Genomic DNA, 23,298 nt, shown 5'->3' with positions numbered 1-23,298 from the left:
TTTTTAATTTTTATAGCCTATGGCAGTAAACGATTGTAATCATTTAGCAATCATGATCTTCGCTATTCAGATCTGTTCTTAAGGCTGCTACAGTCCCCCCTTCCAACCCAACAATGGCCAAAGTGAACTCATTTGTTTTGACTCTCTATGTGCTATGTTTCACATTATCACAATACAGTTCTGCATTAAAGCTTCCTGACAGAGATCTAACACACACGCTGCGTCAGCTACAATTCCGTCCATCACATAAAATAGCCTGATAAACCCTGGCAATGTAGAAAGCCTGCTGCCTGAAATCACAACACGATCACATAATTATTGACCATATTCTCTTGACCTTTCTATTACTAGTTCAGGGCCCCATCTTACGATTATTCAATGATTCTGTTATAAAAGACTTCAGTACAAATTACACATTTTAAATAAAAACATTTATTCAAGAGCACTGTGTGTCACAGTAGCTTAAAATAAAATCTATCTGGGGAATCTAAGTGCTTATTATAACAGTAGCTGTGCTGCTGGGCTTCTGTAGATTATCTGTCCCATGAGAGTTCAGCAATGGGGTGGAAAAAAAGTAAGCAGCTGAATAAGCAAAATCTTCTTGAAAGTTTCAGAGCAACTTAAAACTAGCCATAGTAAAACAAACTAATATCTTGCAAAATTGCATTAAACTGGGTTACTCTGAATACTTGCAAATACAAACTATACTAGCTATTATAACAGAGAATGCTTCCCAACTGGAATCTAATTATAAATAGAAATCTCTTACTCCAAGTGTTGTAAGTACCTTTTGTATACTCACTGTGAATACTAAGGTACAAATAATTAGGATTGGCAGGTAAATGTCTCCACGGAATTTAAATGAATGGATTAATATAGCTTCTAAACTTATATATAATCTCTGTATTAAAAAGCTGAGAGCCAGATGGGTGTCTCTCATAGCAATGATTCCAATGGAAAGATATGACAATCTACATTCACGGAAGTCAGTGAGAAGATTCCTCAGTGAACCCAGGAGAACAATATTCCAAAGCAACTGAACAATATGAATTGTTTATTAAATATCAACACTTTTATTGTCTTTCCCTACTGTACTGAATCACGCTTCTTTATCTGTTACTCCTGTTTGTACAGGCAGAGATGAAGCATCATAGTCAACTTGTGTCAGGATTACTCTATTATCTTAAAGATCTGATCAGAGAGCAATAAAACAAAGTTAGTCTTCCTTAAATAGAAATGAAGCCATGAACAACAGTTCCATTTGGTTGTTGTCTTCAGGCTGCCCTTGAACTTTTGACTCTTTTCAACTGTTGGTTGAGGAAAATTTTAACAAATGTAAAATGGCTGCATTGAGAGAGGAAGAGAGAATTAATCTGAGGCTCCAAACATTTAGGGAAATCTGACTGCATGGCAAATGGATATATGATCAATAACAGAGAGAGAAACACATTATACAAACATATTGAGAAATATTCCAGATGTCAGCAACACTGAGCATCAGACGTCAGACAACAACAAATGCAAGAACATGTTCATTCTTTGATGTTCAGCTCCACTTTAGGGCTGATGGTTGTTGCTGTTCTCTTCTAGCATATAATATTTGCTAATACAAATCTGGATATTGTGCTTTTTCCAATAGTATTTTGCTAGTGACATAAAAAGTTAGCAATGTTAAAATCCAACATTTCCTCACAAGTATTTATTACTAAGGATAAAGTTGAGCTGAATGCTCCTGAATCTATAGAGTCATCATAATAACGTTTTATGGAAGAAAAAACTCAATAGACCATATAGTGAAAAATAGTTTCATGGAAAATATAAAGCTGCTAAACTTGATGGCTATTAAAAAAGAACAAGTCCAGCGTTTTTTTTCATAAAGTTTACAATATTTGGATAATAAAAGCTACTGAATTTAAGAGCACCTTAAATATTTCCAATTATAATATGAGAATTTGAATTAATTCCAGATTCCTTCTGATCTTTCAGATGAATAAGAGAAGTCCCAGCTGAATAAGCAGGAGGATGTCCTAGAACCATGATATATGCAGGGAAATCACAGTAACAAGTTAAGCTATCCTGTAGAGGCTTTGATGCTGACATTGCCTTTCAGCAAACAACTATTGAGGATACCAAAGAAATGCAGGCTAAGACCAATTCACAGAATTTGAAGCCTCAAAGTAAATGAGATTATAATGTTGCCGTTGTGATGCAATGAAATGGAAGTGTTAGCATGTACTTCTAATACAAACAGATTAAGGAATTTTGTTTATACAAATGGAAGAATCTGAGTTAAAACAGAAGTAATTTTATCTTTTGCAAAAACTTATTTCTTGCAGGTGAAAAACCGGTAAAATATATTCCACCAAACATTGCAACATATTGTCTGATGAAGATCCTCTACTTGGACGGACAGTAAAAGGTGAAACACAAAACTTTTATTAAAGCAGAATGATCAAAGCCTTGTCTTCTTTAGGGGTGTGGGTTCTGTCTGCTGATCCCTCGCTTTCCTTCAATGATAACAAATTCCCCAGTATACTCTTTGCCAGTCTGGTCCGCACTCCATGACTGAACTAGGATGGGTCTCTGTCCTTTACCTATTACACTGACTTGCGTGACATTTGTAGAACTGAATTCATTTTGTAATTTCTTTTCTTGTCCAGTATGTGTCACACTGGCCAATGGATTACAAATTTTAGGACACAGGAAGAAGAGAAAGATCACATTGCCTCTGTTTCTTTAGGCAAAAATTCATGAGAACACTCTATGAAGTCATACATTAGGTATTATTCCTTGAAGTAGTCGCAGTTCCTCTCATCAGTGATATTCCAGAGTTGGTCATTCAGAGTGACAGGAAACTCCATGAAGTTTGAGACTTGTTCTGACAGCCTGAGCAATGATACCAGCCCATGTCTGCCTAACAGCAAAGGTCTGAACTGACAGAGCCTGACCCCAACCACTATTGTGCTGCAGGAAGCTACGAGACAGCTGGAACAGTCTACAAGGATGTAAAAGCCTCTCAGTACAAATCAGATGTTCTGTGCAAGAAAGCCCCACATTTTGGCTCAGTGAATGGAAATCTCTCTGCTTGTATATCTACTGTGTACATACACTACAAAAGATCTATAGAAATCATAGAATAGAAACCTTTAAGTTATGGCCAAATACGTTTAATATTAATATTTGATATTTAACACATGAAGCACATTCATTCAACAGCGTATTTCCTAATCTTACTGGCATTTGTTGCTCACAAGGGGTAGAATTCCCAGATTTTGCTGTAACCAGATGAAACACCCGTACGCTCGCCTTTCTGCCACCAGCATTCTTCTGCCTGCATTGATTTATCAAACAATGCAAGCTGGTAGCAATATTCCACATATGTTCACTTTGTGTAATCCTCAAAAAACAAAGGAGCTCAGATGTGTGAACAAAGTGAATGTAATTCCTGCATAAACCATTTGCAGTTGTTGGTTTTTTTTTTCTGAGTGGTAAGCAGAAATGCTGGCTTTGCTTCCGGATTTCTGGTTATCTTCAGTAAGATCATAATCAATCTTATTATTTGTGTAAACCTAAAGCATGGTTTTGAATAGAAAAAAAAAAAGCAACACATAGGAAAAAAAAAAAAAAAAAAAGGAAATAGCAAAAGCAGTATTCCCTGCACAAGAATATAGATTTACAGTGATATATATTGTCTCAGCTTCTCTCTAAGACAACAAAATCATATTCAAAGATAACAGGGCATAGAGTGAACCTAAATCTCTCTGTGTATGTGTCTAAGAACAAGAGGAACTACACATTGCTCTGTTTTAAAAAATATGAAATGCCCTATGCATAACTAAAAGAAAATTAGTTTCATTTCTGACACTACTAATTTTAGATAAATAAATCGCAGCATAATTCTGGTGCAATTAAGGTTAGTTAAGTATATACTGTGGCCATGCAAATAAAAACAGCAACACACACAGACAGTTGGGGAAGGATGCGGGAAAGGTGAGAGCGTAGTTGTGTGGGAGCAAAGGAATGGATAAAGCATCTTGGATGTGAGTGAACTCAGTCTGATTCCTGGAAAATATAACTGCATGGCTTGGCTGTACTGAGCATTGAGGGAAAAATGGTGCATTTATAAGGATTTGAACAACATATAAATATGTGATAGTTACCCTCCATGAGCAAACAGTAAAATTGTGTATTTAGCAGTGAGCAAACAGAATGTAGCAGTACAATGCATTGGAAAATATGCCTTTTTTTTAATATAATGTATGAAAAGTGAATCACAAGTTTGGAAGAAAAATCATCAAAGCCAAAACATTGAAAATAACAACCACTGTATCCAACAGATGGCCAGGTGGCAATATAATGCTTAGTTAATTTTGTAATGAGGGCACTAAACGTTTTGTGCCTATCTAATCACCTGATGAAAAAAACCCTCCCCCTAGTAAGACCCAAACTTAAGAGTTATTCATATGTATATATCAGTGCTTCAGACCTTCTGGGTAGAGCTGTTCTTAACTCAGGTACTGTGTGTTAAGGTACATTTTATGAAACTTAAACAATGACATTTCATTCAGCTACAACAGAGGCACAAAGAGTACAATAACAGTTAGCGTCCTGCCTACCAATGAATAATGTGATCATTTTCAATGACATCAGTGTTCTTTTTTTTTTTTTTTTTGTAGTGCTGTTATCATTGTCTGTACTATATGTGAAAGTGTGTCCGATATTGATGTGAAAGGTGGTGAGGGCATCAGTCCAGAGACAGAAGCAGAATCCAATACTCACGGACGTCATTAGGATCCTATACGTGTATTTTCATAAATTTGGGACAGAAGTATGATACATAATTCTCTGTCCTATAATAACCTCAAAGAAACTTGGTTTCAGTTTTGGGCAATTGATAAGAGGAACCGAGTAAGCAGACATGAATACTGACAGCAAAGGGAAGTCACTGGGAATTTGCAGCCTTTGATACATCCATCTCGTTTTAAGGATAAACAGATCTTTAATTTTCAGAGATGTCAAATTTTGAAGGTTTCAAGATTGTGTGTCTCAAACTATTCATTTTCTAAGAGACACAAGACAAAATATTATCTGACACAGACTGACTCTCTGTACTAAAACAAAAATGACAATTATCGCTAAACTTAAAATGTTAAGTACCAAAAAATACCTGAAAGCTGTGAAATCTGTAACAAATATTCATAGATTTCATTTCAAAGGTTAGAATTAGAAGAAGCACATGCCAAAAGTAATACAGAACTGCACAAAACACTGCTGCAGGTATTACAGTGTCTGATGCACAGGTAAGTTTCATTCATGCTTTTAAAAAATGCCATGTTATTAAAAATACATATATGTATATATACCCACGCAGTGCATTGTACAATCATTCTGAACCACTACATGATCAGATTAAAACTAAAAAAAGAAAAAAAAGAAAAAATTAAAGCAAGACCAACAAGCACTATTGCCTATTTTCTTCAGTAACCTACAACTAAATAAATTCGCCATATGAAGACTGGAAATCATATCAACACATAAAATGTTCAGAGTGTGCACAGTTATAGATAGAATCTGACTAAGAGGACATCTCAGATGTTTTTGTTTTAGACGTATTGATAAATATAACTGTTATTCTACAGTGGCAAAATTTGCCACAGAACTTACTCCCCAGAGAATTTTGGGTCTGTTCTCCAAAAAATCATTTAAAAAAAGGATAAGAATGTGCATAAAGGATGAAAACAATATTAATAAAGTAAAGCCACCACCTGAATGGAACAGAGAATGCTTTGATGGTTAGTGTGTGAGTGTTGCAGTCCTTCATTTACCGCATCCCACACAGTCAGGCAATGTCAACTCAAACCACTCTTAAAATTTTTCTGACATCTGAAGTACAGTCTGAAGGCTTTATGTGTGGTTATGGATATTTCTGCTGACCACTCATTTCGTGTGGTTTTTGTTGTTGGTGTTGGTTTGGATGACAGGCTTATTTTGCATTTTTAACAATGCAGAACAATACCTGTCTGTATATACAGATAGACAAAGTTAAGTAGTTATGGTAATAAATTTGCATCACATTATTCTCAGTTTATGCTACTTTACATAACACCCAATTCCTATGATGTAAAATCTGGAAGCTAAGCCAAGTTTGGGGCACTGATTTCTTCAGTGGCTACAGGCATGCTATTCCAGAAAGCAATACAAGCCACCTGCCAGCCTCAGCTGGCCTTTCACACCTGCAAATGCAATCTCTCCATGTGTAGGATAGTCACTGAGACACCAAAATTGGCAGATAAATTTCCACATTCAAGCAGCTTAAATTGCAGAAGTAAATAACTGTGGGCAAAAACACATGGATAAAATAGATAACAGCCTACAAATTTGTCTCTAACAGCAAACAAAATGATGGGAAGAGAGCTTTCTGCATTTTCTATTTCACCCTTACTTCTCCAAAAATGCATTGACTTCAAAGAAATACTCTTAAGTGTCCAGCTGTGTCTGAAGTTCATGTAAAGCAATTGTAACTGCTTTTTCTTATTTAAGCCATGTATTACAGTTTGCTTTATTAATTCCTGCTTTGTTCCACATTCTGTTCTATACACCAATAACAAGGAGACAACTTTTAAAATTAAAAGCATTAATAAAATGCCACTTGTAAATATTTTTAAATTAAAAAAATGTCAAATGTAAATAACCATCTAGGGATCTGAATAGTTATTTCTTTTATTTCAAACAGCTTCCAGCAAGTGAAATATTTCTGGAGAATCAAAGGTATATCCTTTACAGATCCACTGACAGATACCTTATGACATTTGCCCTGTATTGATATCTGAAACATTTTCAGATAGTACATGCTTTTAAGTTATTTATATTCCTATTACAAAATAACATAATGGGCATTATTCTACAATTCCCTCCCTATGAGAACTTGCTTGTTTCATGCCAACAGTTTGTGTGGATATTGTCTACAAAACTTGGAAATCATAGCCCATCTGTTATGGCTTTAGGTTTAGGTTTATCTGAGGTGAACCCCGTATGTTCATGTAGAAATTTAGAGTGGTTAATCATCCTCAGTTTCCCATTTCACTTCCCACATAGTCCCTGGGAAGTGGGGCAAGTGTTCTCTTGGCACAAGATGTTAACATTGCACTGCAGCAATTTTTCTTCCCCACCTCACCAAGTTGCATTGCACTGTCAATCCTCTTAAACCTTTTGTATGGTCATTTACACACTCAAGATGTAGTTTAATCTTTAATGATTATTATATACCAACAGTGTACTCAGGCAAAAGCATTACTATATAGAGTCATCAATCTAGAGAAATTCTGTTGACAACAGAGTTCAGCTGTAACAGCCAAAAGGCAGAGGCCTAACCTTTTAAAAGTGCCAATTTAAACAAAAACAAAACACAGCAGTGATGTGTTTCATAAGAGCACACTCAAGTACTGATGAAATAGAAGCAAAGAAAAATAGAAATGGACAGAAAGGAGAAACACATGTATGAGATGTGAGAGGAAAAGAAAGTGGGGAAAACAATAGGTAACACTACATAACCAAAATCAGGCGGACAAATGAAGGAAGATATAAATTGAATTAATGTGCCTATTAAAATCTTTTTTCCCTCGTTATCTGGCAGAATAATACTATAAGAAAATGAATTTATCACTTACTTTGAGAGGCTCCTCATGGAAAAGCTTGCTATCACTAGTTTGTCTTCTGAAAAGTCTCTGAATAAAGGGTTAGATAAAGTACGCATTCTTATATTTGCCTAAGAAAATACTAGGTGCAACTAAGCTACAGTTAAACGTGAAAGAAGTGTTGTTATGGTAAAATGTTACACATAAAGCAAGCTTTCTAGAGAAAACCAGCATTATTTGGGGGAAAAAGAGAGAAAAAGAGAAAGTTGAAAATGTTTACTTTCTGAGAGAATGACATTTGATCTCCTGGGAAGAAAATAATTCTGGATTTGTTGTGTGTTTTCTTCATGCGTTTTGTTTTGTTTTTTTTTTTAATAATGCTTTTTACCACTTTTTTATCTGTTAAATACAAAATGGCATCAAAACTGAAAGACACTCCTTAAACAAGGAGATTCTACTTTGAATGAAAGTACATTATAAACTCCCTGAGATGCCAGCAAGATGTATTTTTTCCTTTTTTAACCACTGAGACCAGATGTACATAGCTACACGGTCCCTTCAGAGCCTTTTACTAAGTATGCTGGCCTCACACACACATAACAATGACCTGCTGCCAGACACAATGCTACTTCAATTTGCACAAGTTACTTCTTGTTATCACAAGTGCCAGCCATTCAACATCAAAGGCACCTTCACTTAGGATTCAACAAACATTTATCTTGAAGAAAGAACTCCACAAGTATATTAATGAGATGTATTAAATATTCCTAACAGCTAGAATGAGAGTGAAACTCTCCAGAACTTCAGAAAATTGTTCATTATTATCAAAAGGACATAAGCACCACTTAACAAACTTTTATGTGAGTAAGGGGGGTGGTGTCACAGTGGGGTTTTTTTGAGCCAAAACATTCTAATTTAACCAGACTTTAAAAACCCACTTATCATTTGATTCACTGTATTTCCTAAACAATTTTACTTTCTTACCTTTTCCCTTTGTTCACTTAATTACCAGATTGTTTTAAGAAAATATGAAGATCAAAAGCTGATTTTGCAGCACTTTGAGGTGTGAAAATCAAAGTGAATTATAAATGAAAGATGATAAGAATATCTTTTTGCTTTGTAAAAATATATATTTATAGAATATGTTGTTTTCCCTGTTTAAAATATAATACTTTTGGGGAAAGGTGAGAACTAGAAACTGTATGGAATTCTTCAAAATACCACACCCATGTGATGGAAAGCAAAAAGAGGTACAGAATAGCTGTGATGTGAAGCCACCACATGCACTTCATACTGCAGCAGTTGGGTATCCTGATCTTCAAAAGCTTGAAGATACATACTCATTACTGTGGTGGGGCATAACCTAAATTAGAGCAAGCCACATAATTTTAAATATCAGGGTTTCAGCACCATTAAATCAGTAAGAAATATGTTAATTTTCTAAGAATAGTTGAAGTTATGGTATGTTCCTTATTTGTGTATTACTAATTTGTGCCACATTTATATGGCAAACTAGGGAAAGACATACTCTTTCCCACCTTAATATAGGTTACCTCATCCCAAGTCCCATTGAGGGACTGAGCCTATGAGAAACTTGATCAGGGAAATCTTGTAAACACAGACACTATCTTCTCACATAGAGTACACTGAGTGAAATACTATGACAGGTAATATAGGACAACTGGTTGCCTGAGGCTTCTACCCATTATGCTGAGAAAAGTAAAGCTTGTATTTTGTAGATACATACTGTGGTTCATATTGGAAAAAATCAAACAAGAGAAGGAAAGAATCAAAACAAACCAACATTACTTCCCTTGTTCTTGGAATGAGAAATTCCATAAATAGCAAATATCTGCATTAGGTGTAGAAACATTGGAGGTTTGAGATCAGCAATCAGGATGCAATGACAAATTACAGCTCAAGATAGTAGCAGAAATATCACCCTGCAACATATTTGGATTAGATTCTTCATAGAAAATTCTCAAAATAACAGCATCAGACTGACCTGACTGGGATGGCAGCAAACTAGAGGGACAAAGTGCTTGTAAGTCTTAGCTGTGAATCAGAACTTTATACTCATTACTAGTGAATTTGTCACTGTACCAGCTACCAGAAAAAGCTGTTTACTGTTGAGATGGCAGACTGTATCTTTATATATCCTATTTTGCTAACATTACAAATAAATCACCCTATTTCTTTATGTTCAATATATATACTTACTTCTATTAATAATAATAATAAAATAATAATAAAATAATAATCTAAATGAAGCTGCATTATTAAAAGTGAATTTTCCGCCTGTAAATATCTTTGTCAAAACAGCTGTTTGTTAATAGTGTCTACACCATCACATTAACTTCAATTAGCAATCCTTGTAAGTAGACATACAAAAGTAAATATATACATAAAACAGCAAATTTTAAGTGTTTTATTCATTTGTTAATTCAAGAGGTAAAACAATTTCACACAACTCAACGAGGCCATCATTTAGCTCAGATCAGACTGTGCTTGATCTAAATTTTCTACTCAAAACACTAACACCCATTTTTTAGGCACAAAGAACAAGGAACAAATAATTACATATTCAAATACTGATGACGTCTCCAGCTCTGTATTTCAACAGCATGGATGTCCTAAACAACATCATATTCCTTTCAATTGGGTTTTCTCTCTGAAACTGTACATTTACCTCAAATTGTATCTTTTAAATAGAATTATCAATTACTAAAGAGATAAGGAAAGTCAAAGTTTAGATGTAAAGTATTGGCTATGTGAAGGAAATATATTTAAATTACGTTAGCTTCATGTCAGCAAACAAACCAGTCTGAAAGCACTAGAAATATAATACACTGTCCATCTGCAGGATAGATAAATCTTCTGCCATTGGTTACAGGAATGCAAAGCTCACAAAGATGAAATAGTTACTTCTTCTGATAACTATTCTATACATGTGCTGTTGTAAAAAATATGCAAATCTATTTTAAAGACCTGTGAAACTGGTTCAGCAGATGGAGAACCAGAATAATTATAAAAAGATGTATTACAGAAAAATAGTAAAAATAAAACCAACTGCTCAATTTCTGGTCTGTGTATTTTAATCCCAAATAAGCCACCTTGCTTTGCTTGCCACTCTTACACTGAAGCCAGTATCACCATATGATGGGTGTGCTGTCAGAACAACTAGTCATGTTCAAATCATGAAACCAAAAAATGCAGGTGGAAGGAAAAAAAAAAAGAAAAGAACTCACAAGATCGGTCAATCAGTTGGATGAATATCGTGAACATAACAATAAGGAGTGTAAAACATAAGGGGCTAGTTTTGACCCTAATTTTCTGAGATATTGAAATTTTAACCATGACATGCAACATCAATAACATCAAAGACTATATTTATGCATTAGAGATTAAAGAATAAGAATGCTGCCACTTAAAAGCCTTTTTGAAGGATAAACAACTGAACTTAAGGCTAATTACTTGTATTTACCATCATCTGGGACGCAGTTTTGCAATGAAAGTGTAAGCATCAAATTTGTACACATTTTGAAATAGTCTTTAATGAGGAAGTGCAGGTACTATTACAGCAGTACTTTCAATGTTTCAAAGCTATTCTCTTTCAAGGATCTGTTTAAATCACGCTCAGTACTGAAAAAGAAAATCTAAATTCCTTTCATAAACCTGAGATTACTTGAATGAAAGCAAGAGAAAGTTTATGAAATTAGATGTATGCTGCTGTAATTTCATATCACCGAATAACACTAAATAAAAATGCCACTGTTTTTAATCATAAGATCATACGATTGAAGACGACTTCAGGAGACCATCAACCTCTCTCCAAAGACATGTCAGTCATATAATTCCTGTCATATTTTATCTTAAAATCTTCCAATGACAGAGTCTCTGGGATCTCTAAGTCGATCAATTCCGGTACCACACTATCTTTTTCATTACAAACTTTGGTGTCATTGCAAATTCTTTGTGTCACCTGAACGCTCATTGCTGCAACACAATCACCTCACTTCTTGTCCTCTCTTCAACGGTTACGACAAACACATCACCCCACTCCCTACATTCCAGGCTGTTATCATTTCTCCGTATGTTCTTCTGCACTATGCAACTACAGATATCCATACTTTCCAGTTGCTATCCTTTCACAAATGCTTTATACCTTTCCTGTTTCCAGAACCTTTCTGGACTTGATTATCAAAATTGGATACAGTGCTCCAGTTCCAGGTTCCATTAACACTCTAACGTTTTAGAATTGAAATAATCTACCAAATCAGTAATATACTCCTTTTTTGTAACCAGGTTGCTGCTGACTCACACTCAGTTTGTGAACATTTCTAAGCCATCGATCAGTTCTATAGAACTGTAGCACAGTCAGCTTTTTCTTCATCCTGTTTTTGTGAAGATTACTATTTCTACCAGGTAAAAAAGCTTGCATTCACCAATATAGATATTCTCTCCAATTTGTAAAGATTATTTTAAGCTCTAATGCTGCCTACAGCACTTGTGACCTACCTTATAGTATCTGCAAATTTAATAGATATGTTCACTAACTGTGTAACTCAGGTCATTAATAAAAACATTGACAACATCTAGAGCTATGACAAATATCCAAGGTTAACCTGTAGCAGATGAATCATTTTACTGACAGTGAATATGTAAGCATGCTTTTCTGACCAGTTTGCACCCATTCCAAACCTCCTATGTGACAGACTGTTAAGCATTTATGACGCCCATCTGTACAAACATGAAATGTTCCCCCCCCACCCCTTTCTAAAGGACCCAGCATATCTTTTTCATGTGATTTTGTTCCTGAAAAAAATGCTGGGTACTAATCTTGTTCAAGGATGTTTTGGGGAATTTGCTTTTCATAATTCTCTGGCTTCTATCTTCCTCCCTTTCTTCCAAAGTGATTTATGATCACTGCTTCCATGAACTTACCGTATACTGGATGATCTAAATAGAGGTAAAATTTGAACATTTCACACATGGGTGATTTAGTCATTAACAACATTAACAGTGTAGATTTCATTTCCATCACAATGGGAAAGAGAACCAGTTCAGGAATATTACTAATGGATACAGTTAAAGTATTAAGCCAAAATGTGGTGAGTCTGACACTTTCAGGTCACATAACTTGGTACAGCATTTCTGTAATGTGCTCTTAACTGTAATCTGGAAATATTTTTCCTTAACTTTGTGAAGACAAAGAATCATGGTAAAGAGTATAATCAGGTCTTATTATCATACTCATAAAATCATAAGAAATGGGTGATTGGTTTTGATTAATTTGAATGTGAAACACAAGAGATTCATATTTTTATATATATTTTTAATATTGACATTTATAGTAAATATAACACTTAAACTAACAGACTGTACTTCACTACATGTTTGTACCTCTGATTATCAGCAGTGCACCATGATAACAATGAAGAGAGCCACTCAGTGCTCAATTCATTTACTTATCCTGTCTAAATAGACAGATTCCTAAATAAGATGCCTAGGTACAAACAGTATTATTGGAGAACAAAGCAAAACAGCCATGCAAATAAGCTCATATAATTTTAAATGATTCATATGAGATCATATAATTTAAAATAATTTTAAATTTATAATTTTAAATTTACACATTAAAGGCATGTGTAAAGGCAAGCATATAAAAAAGGCTTGTACAATTTACTCATTTCTGCAGGTAAAGAAAGTGATTGCATCAGCAGTGAAGCAAATTGCACAAGGGAGCCCATAAAACTATTAAGCAAACAGTCTTCCAAACCTAATCTTTCCATGCATGGGACATGCATGCTTGCCTGTTTCCAAGAGTACTTTTGACTGTGGCTGCACGAATACAAAAGACTAACAAGCTTACAGGTACTTAGAGATGGTAAGTCTAATTAACTTGGAGTCAAAATGTATGTAGAGCACAGAGCACCAAAAAAAGCTCAACCTACAGGGTTTATTGAGGTTTCATTTTTGTTAATTACATGCAGTTTAATTGATTGGTAAAGCAGTCTAGAGTAATTTACTGATATTACAATTTAACTGACTGTAATGTTGCATTCAATCCAACACATACCAACCAAAAAATCAAACGTACTCTATTTTCCCAAAATGACTTGTGCATAAATTGAACAGCATGGATGAAAAATAATGATCTGTTCAAATATTCATATTCCCTATAGAACTTATGCTACCATACAACTGTCCTAAAATAACATTGCATTAATTTTAATTAAATTTTGCATTTCAAAGCAGTCTTTCCATACATAGTACGTTTTTGTGTGACTTGTGTCAATACTTGAAAGATGAAAGGAAAGCCAAAGGTTATATGTTAATTATTATCTCTTGAAAATAAGTATAATGAGCTTAGTTAATACTAGGTTACGCTATTTCTCAACTACTGTTTGCAAACAGTTGGAGTAGTAAAATCTGTTGCTGCAGGAAGGCTATCATATCATTATATTCTTCAGAAAGAATAACTATTCTATATTTCTATGGACTGTGCTGCATACCCACGGTTTCCTCTAAAGATATTTCTTTACAGCCTAAGGTTCTAGCATTTGTATGAACAGGTTTCTCAATAAATAAGGACATATATGCTGATTGTGTCATCACGTGCCTACTTGCTTCTTCCTTTAACCCAGATAAAGGAAAGAAGCCAGATAAACTGCACGGCCATCATTTGCTTTGAGCAGTGACACCAAGGAATGTTTGTATAATGTTTGTATAAATAAACATGTACAAAAACCACAGAATTTCCCCACAGTTTGGGATACCAACCATTCTGACAGTCACAAGAATGAGATTCTGCTGAGAGACTAAACAATGTAATAGCACAGACACTGAAAAAAGTGACCCTGGTAAAGTTAACGACTAACTTTTGGTTCCACTGATCACTGCATTCCTTTGCACTGAAAAGCATTAAAGCTCAATCTTAGAAGGGAACTATTATATAAGAAAATTTTTAAAAGATGCTTTGAAGATACTAAAGAAAGAATAATTGTGTGTACTATCAGCAGTAATTGTAAGAAAGAAAAGGTCAATGCAGTTATTTCCCAATCCTGAAAAGCTGAGGAGGAAGCAAAGAGGAGCATTTGCATTTCCCTTCAGGAGCCTTTAATTCAAACATTCAAACCTCTTCACTCTCTTCTCATAGCAGAGTTCTTCCAAGCTTCCAAGCATTTCCGGTGTTTGCTCCTAAATCCACTCACTTCTTTCTTATAGAACTCTGTTTGTTTTTCAGTAGACAGCAACAACAACAAAAGCAAGATGCTACAAATAGAGGACACACAAATGTAGAGAACAGTCTTGCCACTTTGGACCAACATTCAACGCCTGCTCGTTTGTTTTGCTTAAGAAAAAAATGAGTCATCTATTTTGGTGCTATACTCTTTATTTACTAAGAACATATTCATCATTTCATTTCCTTTACACTGTGGAAATGACTCCAGATGACTTTTCATCTCAGAAGTTCAAAAGAAGCTCTCTTGGTTCCTTCCCAGAGCTCCACTGCAGACTGCATTTCCCTCTGTCTACTGCTTTTTGCTGACAGGTATTTTGCTGAAAAATCTCCTAATGCTCTCATGCAGTCAACTTGTCCCAACTTGTCCCTCCGACCATAGAGCTCAACAACTACAGCTCTGCCAAGTGGCTATTTGCCTCAGGCCATCTTCACTTTGTTCAGGCCCCGTTTTCTCTTAAATAATATGATTTTTCTCTTTCTGTTAGCTTGAAAGCTTAAGCTCATCACTGGTAAGATTTAACCAGGTCTGTGAAAGATAGCAGGAATTAATATACTACAGTGTATGCACACACACACGTTATCTCCAGCAGCATTTTATTCTAATCTGAACTCATAACAGATTGTACTGAACTAAAAACCATAATTATTAATTTTAAAGTGCTGCTATCATCACTAATAACTATATGCAAACTTCATTCTACATACAAAAATTATACATAATGAAATTAATTTATTTTGATTACCACCTCTTAGGACCTTCAGGCTAACTACACTGTGCAAACATAAAGAAGGAGCTTTGGTTATTATATATTAAGCAGAGCAAACAATTTTCCTCTTCTAGTCATATCTGGCTATAATTAAAACTCCTATCTAGTTTACATTTTCTTTTTTTCTTTTTTTCTTTTTCAAGAAGCAGCACACAATTTTCCTTGTAATAAATCTATCATCTGTTATCTTCTCTACTCTCAATTTTTGTGAGATAAAGAAACTGAACTGTAGGAAGCTATCACAAATGCCTCATCTCAGCTAAAACTGCCTTATCTACAAGCACAACAGGATTTCCTTTGTCATTTACATCTGCCTGTTGAAAATATGTTTCTTGTACTTAATTTAAGAAAATAAGTCCACATGCAACTGGGGGCAGGAACAGATTTTCATAGCTCAGATATACAGGTAGTAATGCCTTCAGAGTGAATTCAATAAGTCATACCAGAATCTATGCCAGACCACTCAGATTCCTTCTGGGATGGATGCCTATGGCAGGAGATATCTAACCTTCAACAACTAAAATGAGCCCTTCAGTCTCAGACCTTGAGGTTTATAAATTAGTTATTCATGAAAAACTCTTAACACTGTATAGTTTTTTAGATATCTGTATTACATCAACATTATTTAACTCAGCCCCACAAGAAATCTTTCCTGTATAACAGTCTGGTGCCATTTCATATTTTTCTATAAAGACAATAAACATGATGAGCAGTACTAGCATAGAAGTTAATCAGATAATACTTATTTTTGTGAAGTGACAGTAATATTACTATAACCTCAGTTTTGCAAAACTGAAGATTAAGTAAAGGAGATTTGACTCACTGGGCCCTTATATAGTCAGTCTCCCACAAGAAATCAAAGTGTAAGAATTAACACTGCAAAACCTGGGTGGGACGAGCTGTTTAGAGATGTGTTTTATAGTCATGAGAGAAGATCTAGTGCCAACTAAGTAGGCATATTGCTTGGAAGGTTCATTCAGGGAGGAACCTAAATTTTAAATTGGAAAGAAAGCAGAAAGTCAGACTAAAATAAATGCGCTAGCTTTATTGATTTCAGAAGAGCATGAGCAATATAACAAGTTGAGATTCAAGTCCTATGAATAGCTCCTTTGACTTCAGGAAGATTACTCACGCTCTGTGAGTAAGTACATATAGATGTGTAAGATATTTGCTAAGCAACAGACAAGAACGCACCAAAAACGAAAAGTGATCTGAGAGGTTAATTTTGAAATGTAAAGTATATAATCCATAGACACCTACACCCATAAGAAGAATTAGGTATTGTGGGATGTTAATTATACATGACTATTGCTTGTTTTCTTTGTATCAGCTATTGGTGGTCTCTTGCCCACACTAAAACACATGAAGTAAAGTGCTCCTTTTACTCCTTTGCTTCACGTTCAATGCCATAATCTACATACAGCAGTAATCCTAAACTAAACATGTTGCATTCCATAAGCAACATTAAAGTACACAAAACACCGTTGTTATATTTAAACATACAAAAAAATACAAGTGTCCTTACAATAGAAAGTAAAACTGCTTTAGCTGGAATTCACATATTGTCTACGTTCATTAGTACTACCAACATAACCAAGCTTTCCTGTTCTTATTGGGTTACCATAGAAATGAGCTTAGAGCTGTTACATGAATTGTTACTGTTATTAAGTAGATTCTTTCAGTTTCATTTGTGTTTTAAGAAGCTTTGAATATTCAAAGGAATAAAACTACCTTGATGTTAAAATTAAGGCTAGAAAGGTTATTTTTTTAAAAACAAACATAAGCTTATTTAATAAAATGAAGCAGTAAGTTGTGTGGAACCCACACACAGTGTAAAGGAAGCATTCTCTCTAATTCCATGTTTTTATGCTTGTATATGCTATTCTTTCAGACATGCAAATGGTGCACAGCTGACTGTATAATGAAATGCTATATATAAATATGAAAATTCCAATAAAGGAATGACATTAACCTTTAAAGTTAGGCAAGCACTTATATATATAATACCATGCTTTCGAACATTTTTACACAAATGTGCGATCATGCATTACTTCCTCATTTCTCAAGAGCCTTACAGTGTATTACACAAGCAAATAAGAATTCTAAGGTATGCTTTTAAATATATAAGCTCTTTCTATTGTGTAATTATGAAAATATTTTGAAAATATTTTCATTTAAAAATATAAAAATGCATTTTAACTATTCAATTGACCTAATATACACAAACGTATATATTTGCACAGGACACGTTGGCTTATAAGAGCATTTTCTGTATATTCATGTAGGGGAAGGAATAGGACATCTGTATGTACATCTTCCATTGCATGCCTATGGATTAACGGCAGTAAATCCCCAAAGCACCTGGCTGAGTTCACAGTGTATCTGATCAGCAGCTGCTTTACCTTATGAAAGATGAATATTTGCCAGAATACCTCAGCTAGAAGATGTGCGCTTTATAATCCCATCTGCATGAGTTGTGTTAGTGACATCAATGTAGACTTTTTCGCAAGCAAAAGAAAGTTTGATATGCTGTTAATGTGAAATCATTTTGGATACTGAATTCATCTGCAGTGTGGTGCCTTTCAGTGAAAGCTGTTCCACATTTGAGCCACTGCAAAACTGGTAGGTAACCTGTCAAGATTTCTGTACAATGACTTATGAACAGATTCATCTTCAACCATTCTGGACATAAGACTGTACAAACATTTTAAATATGAAACATACAGAGACATCAACTAATATTCTATTCAATTTTATTATCCATTGGTAAATCTGGGTAATATATCTTGTGTCTCTGTGTGAAAAAGGAAAACAGAGTCAGATTGAAACTTTATGTGTGGTCTCTTGGGTGAACTCTGGGTATAGAATGCAAGAGGTCTCACAAATCTTTTCTGGGAGGAAATGACAGGTCTCACTTCTTCATCCAGTGAACTAACAAATGAAATTTCACGGAAGGGTACTTGTAGAAAGGTTAGTCAGTCTTTGAAGGAAAAAAGAGGATGAGAGACAAAAACCTAGAGTATATATTTTATATGTATATATATATATCTTTATCCAGATAGTATAGACTGTGCTAAAAATGCTTTCCTATTTCTAAGCTTAAAATTCTGAGGAACTGCTGTAAGAATAATGCTAAGGAAATCATCTGATAAAATTCGCTCTTATACCTTCCAAGGATCAAACACTCTCAGATGAGCAATATTCCAGTATCCTACTTCTTAAAAAACGCTATCCCTAATTTTTTTTAAACGTCACTGATCTGTGGGAGGGATGGGTAGGGAAAGATGTCAAGCCAGGCAGGAGGTTGTTCATGTTCTTCTGCTCAGTGTTTCATTGATCTTTTTAGACCATGAAATAAAGGAATGATACTTCCCATTTTCTTTCAGTGCACAGGGTGAAAAATTTCAATGGCAGAGGGTGAGGGAGTATCTATCTGCTCTTTCTTGTTCCTTCAAAAGGCAGGAATGAAGAACAGAAACTCATCCAGGAGTTAAAGCATAAATTCGGATATTCTAAAGATAAAGTACACCTTAAGAGGCATCTATTTAAGCAGTAAAAATATGAGAAGTAAAATCTTGTCATGAATGAAAAATACCAAAACTCAAGTACGTAGCCCATGGAAAAAAAGATTTCAATGAATGAAATGGAAAGACCAACAGATATGGACAAAGGAAAGCTCAATTTCAGTATGAGTAAAGATCAACAAAATGATGGAAGACGTAACTATATAGATATGCATATACATATATATCATGTCTTACATGTTCATGAAAAATGGAAAAGAGCAGTTCAAGTGACCTACAGAGTAACATTTCGACAGTGATCTGAGCAGCAGAATCTAAATCTTTGCTCAATAGATAACAAATTAGGAAATGAATTGAAGATAAAATTTCTATATTAACAGGAAAATGAAGACATTCCCATTATACAATGGAACTCACTTTTGGCTTGAGTTGGACTGATGCCATGCTACATTCAGTTCAGAATTAAAAATGACCCAGTTTAGACAAGCTTTAAAACCAAACATGACAAAGATATGAATTTTCATCTACACCTAGAAATCTAAGAAAAATTTTAAAAATTATTTGATACTTTTGACATCCTGATAGAATTTTTACTATCAGAACACATGAACAAGAAGTTTCTACTTCTCTTGTGGAAAACAGATTGAGATGAACAATAAATGGAGAATTCTTGATGAGTAGCTATTAGCAGCTGTGAACAGGTTTTCAATTTTGGTCATGTCTATTTAATAGTTAATGTCTTAAACTACACTTTGAGTCCATACTGAGGGTAACATCTGAAGAGTCAACATTCCTGTATTTCAAGGACTAAAAAAGATGAAAAACCCATCAGACTAGAATGGTGGGATTTAAAAGTAGGTACTTAAGAATTCGATAGAATAATAGATAACATTTCTGAATCAGAAACAACTAAGTTTCTCTAGCAATACTTAAGGAAAAGCAAGGATCAGCACTCAAGCACAGACCTCTGAGAATTTTAATCCAGTTGCAAATTATTTCTTTCTATTTAGCTCTTCTAAAGAAGCTGATTTATATTTATAGTGTATTTATCAGTCAATTTGCATGATCTTTCATAAAGACATAAAAATAATTATTATGATATTAGGATAATAAAACTTGAAAAACTTTTAAAAAATCCTAATTGGATCTGTTCTTCATAGAATAATATTTTGGACTAAATTAGAAATGCTATAAAAATCTATGAGAGTAAACACAGAAATCAGAATTGAGTCCCTTAATCTGTAAATTCATATGCTTGTATTTGTTCTTAAACATGCCAGAAAAACAACCTGATAAATGTGGGAAACACATTAACAACTATTAACAACACAAGTATTGAGACAAATTTCAATGAAATATTAATAAGTTTAATTGAATACTGTAGTTTAAAGTAACTTTTATCTGTATTTTTGCAGTAAGAATAAACACATGAGCACTTGCCTCATGACACACAACATGATTTATAATATTCATCTGAATTTAAAAAAAAAAACAAACAAAAAACTCAACTCAAATAAAAATTACACATTTTTCTTTCTAGCATCAGTTTTAAGCTAAGCCTGGATGTTAGCACATTATAATTTCAGTGAAGGAAAACTGTAAGTGCTAGTTACCTGGCACTCTTAAAGTATACATAAATTCACTGCAGATCAACAATCAAACCCAACCAAAGAAAAACTTATTTAAACATTTATAATATCAGAATATTAAACACACAAACAAAACCTAAAGAAACACTTTTTTTTTTTTTCTTTTTTCTTTTTTTCCTTTTTAAATCTAGACTACATTGCTATGAAACAATTATTTTTTTCCAAAAGTCATCTAGATTGGAAACTTTGCAGGAAAAAATCAGTGTCTAAATATATTTATTTTATTATGAGAATAAATGAAATCTGACAAGTGTATATCAGCTGAATCTTATCACATACATGTAGGAATACACATAACCGAAGGTTATAAACTTCATGGAAGTTTAATCATTTGTTAAACAGGTAGTAATAAATATTTTGGCCAAGTTTTCCAAAATTGCTATGACTTTTCACGCTATAAAATAATAATTTTTATGTAAAAATACATGTAGTGCTAAGAAAAAGCTACTGATGTCAATAGAGGTAGAATTTTGCTTAGGATTAAAAAAGACAAATGAAAAAGACAACCAACAATAATAAAAAGAAAGTAAAGTAAGTAAAAACAGTTTGAAGAGAGGATTGTCTCCTGCTATACGTTTCTATGACCTTTGATAATGACACAGCAAAGTAACAGAGCCAGATAACTTCCAGGAGAAGTTTGAGATGACACACTATGATCCTCTTCGTTCAGTCAACTCATCAATGTTTTTAATTACCATTTTGAGACTATTTGGGAGTATATTCCATCATAAAAAAAATTCAACTTTCTGCAATCTAGTTCTGCACTGTCTGTAATTTGTGACAGGAAAGAGGAAGAAACGATATTTTCTTCATTTTCAGCATGGAATGTAAAGGCAAAAAAAAAAAAGTTTAGAGGAATTTTTAAAATGTGTATACAGGGAAAGTGTGAATATTATTGTTCAAAGCTCTCAATATATTCTTTAAGATAAGACACCACAATAATCTTAAAATTATTAATACCTCTCTCCGTCGAGAAGCCCAACAGGTTTGTTTGATTTTCCAAACGACGGCAGCTACCAGCAGTAAGGATAAGAAACAACTGCAATTACAAAAAAAACAAAACAAAACAAAAACTATTTGTAATATAATGGTCTGAAATGTTTATATATTAGGGCATCAAAGGTAATAGAAATACACTTAAGCATGGAGAAAAAAAAAACAACCCACAAAAGGAGAGGAAAACTGAACTCTTCTAGCATGACAGGAAACTGTCAGTCATCCATGTTTAAAGTCAAAAGGGGATGCACAACTACAATGCTACGGTTAACTCTATAAAATTTTATGATTCTCTCCATCAGTTTGAGGCAAGTTCAATTACGACAGTCCATAACAATCTACATACCCACAACTGACTCAACAAACATGCACTGCATGTCCACGCTCAGTAGACAGAAGAACAGGGCAAAATATAGTGAAAATTGATATCAATTTATACTTCTTCCCTGGTTTGTAAACTGTGAGTTATTTCCAAAGATAAAGGAACTAAAGCTAGGCAGAGTATGTGATTGGCTTTAGGAACGAGGTTTGCAGATGTCAAGAGGTCTTTTTAATAAAATCAAGTTTCCTTGAGAATCACTCAACTTTGCAGTCTCAAAGAAACAACAGAAAAAAAAAATCAAATCAAAACCATTTAAGCTTCTGCAGGTCACAATGAGAGCACATACTTTCTCTCTTGCTCCAATAATTTTGTAACATTTAGTCCATAAAGAATTTTGGCAGAAAGATCACTGGATTATCAACACCTTCTAATGAATTTCTGGATGTTGATAAAAAAGCTTCTAAATTTGACACCTAACATAAACAGTTAGCACATCTTTTAATTTATGTAAACAATTTTTAATAAAATAACCAGATTATCTAGGTGTGTCCTGTGAACACATCTGTGGTGCATTGCGTCTGTGATTAATATAGTCCTACAGCTATTATTTTTGCCAAAAATCTTCAGAATATATTCTTTAACCAATGTGGAATATACCAAAAACTCTCTGTACTAGTGAAGTTCAGTGAAATACTGAATACTAAATAGAGAATACATTATCTGTGTAGGAACATCAAAATTTCCCTGTATCACACCATAAACAGATGAAGTTATGACTTAGCAGATGCATATCTAGGATGAACATCTTATGACATTCAATATTTATCCGTAATATGGAAACTATTAGAAACCAATTTATGGTGACTGTAGTATAATGTCTTTATTAAGGTAATGAAATGAAAACATCCAGTCACTCCTTGGTCTGCAAGCAACAGAGAATCAGATGTACAACTGAATATTTAACAAAATATATAATGTGAACAAAATATGTTCAAAACTCAGTGTCCATAACAGTGTCTTCTCTCTGGTGACAGTGACAGGATCCAATGGAACAGCATGGAATTGCATCAGGGGAGGGTATTAGGAAAAGTCTCTTCCCCAAAACACTAGAACAGGCTCCTGAGGGCAATGGTCAGGACACCACCAAGCTTACCACAGCT

At 34.2% G+C, this 23,298-nt stretch overlaps 1 protein-coding gene across 5 annotated transcripts in view; it reads right to left on the bottom strand.

The window, feature by feature from the left end:
* ATRNL1 (attractin like 1) overlaps nt 1-23,298 on the bottom strand; it is a 425,500-nt gene that overhangs the window by 173,247 nt on the left and 228,955 nt on the right. For 4 of the 5 annotated variants that reach the window (XM_042863594.1, XM_042863598.1, XM_042863593.1 and 1 more), the window contains exon 26: nt 21,781-21,859. In XM_042863594.1, the coding sequence (XP_042719528.1) occupies nt 21,781-21,859 (79 nt within the window). Of the gene's footprint in view, nt 1-21,336; nt 21,628-21,780; nt 21,860-23,298 lie in introns of those variants that run through there. The other variant, XM_042863596.1, reaches the window with a different exon arrangement.

This window comes from Lagopus leucura, unplaced genomic scaffold, assembly GCF_019238085.1.
Source record: "Lagopus leucura isolate 7727_CA_CO unplaced genomic scaffold, USGS_WTPT01 Super-Scaffold_741, whole genome shotgun sequence".
Taxonomy (NCBI): Eukaryota; Metazoa; Chordata; class Aves; order Galliformes; family Phasianidae; genus Lagopus; species Lagopus leucura.
This window is presented reverse-complemented; position numbering and strand designations above follow the sequence as displayed.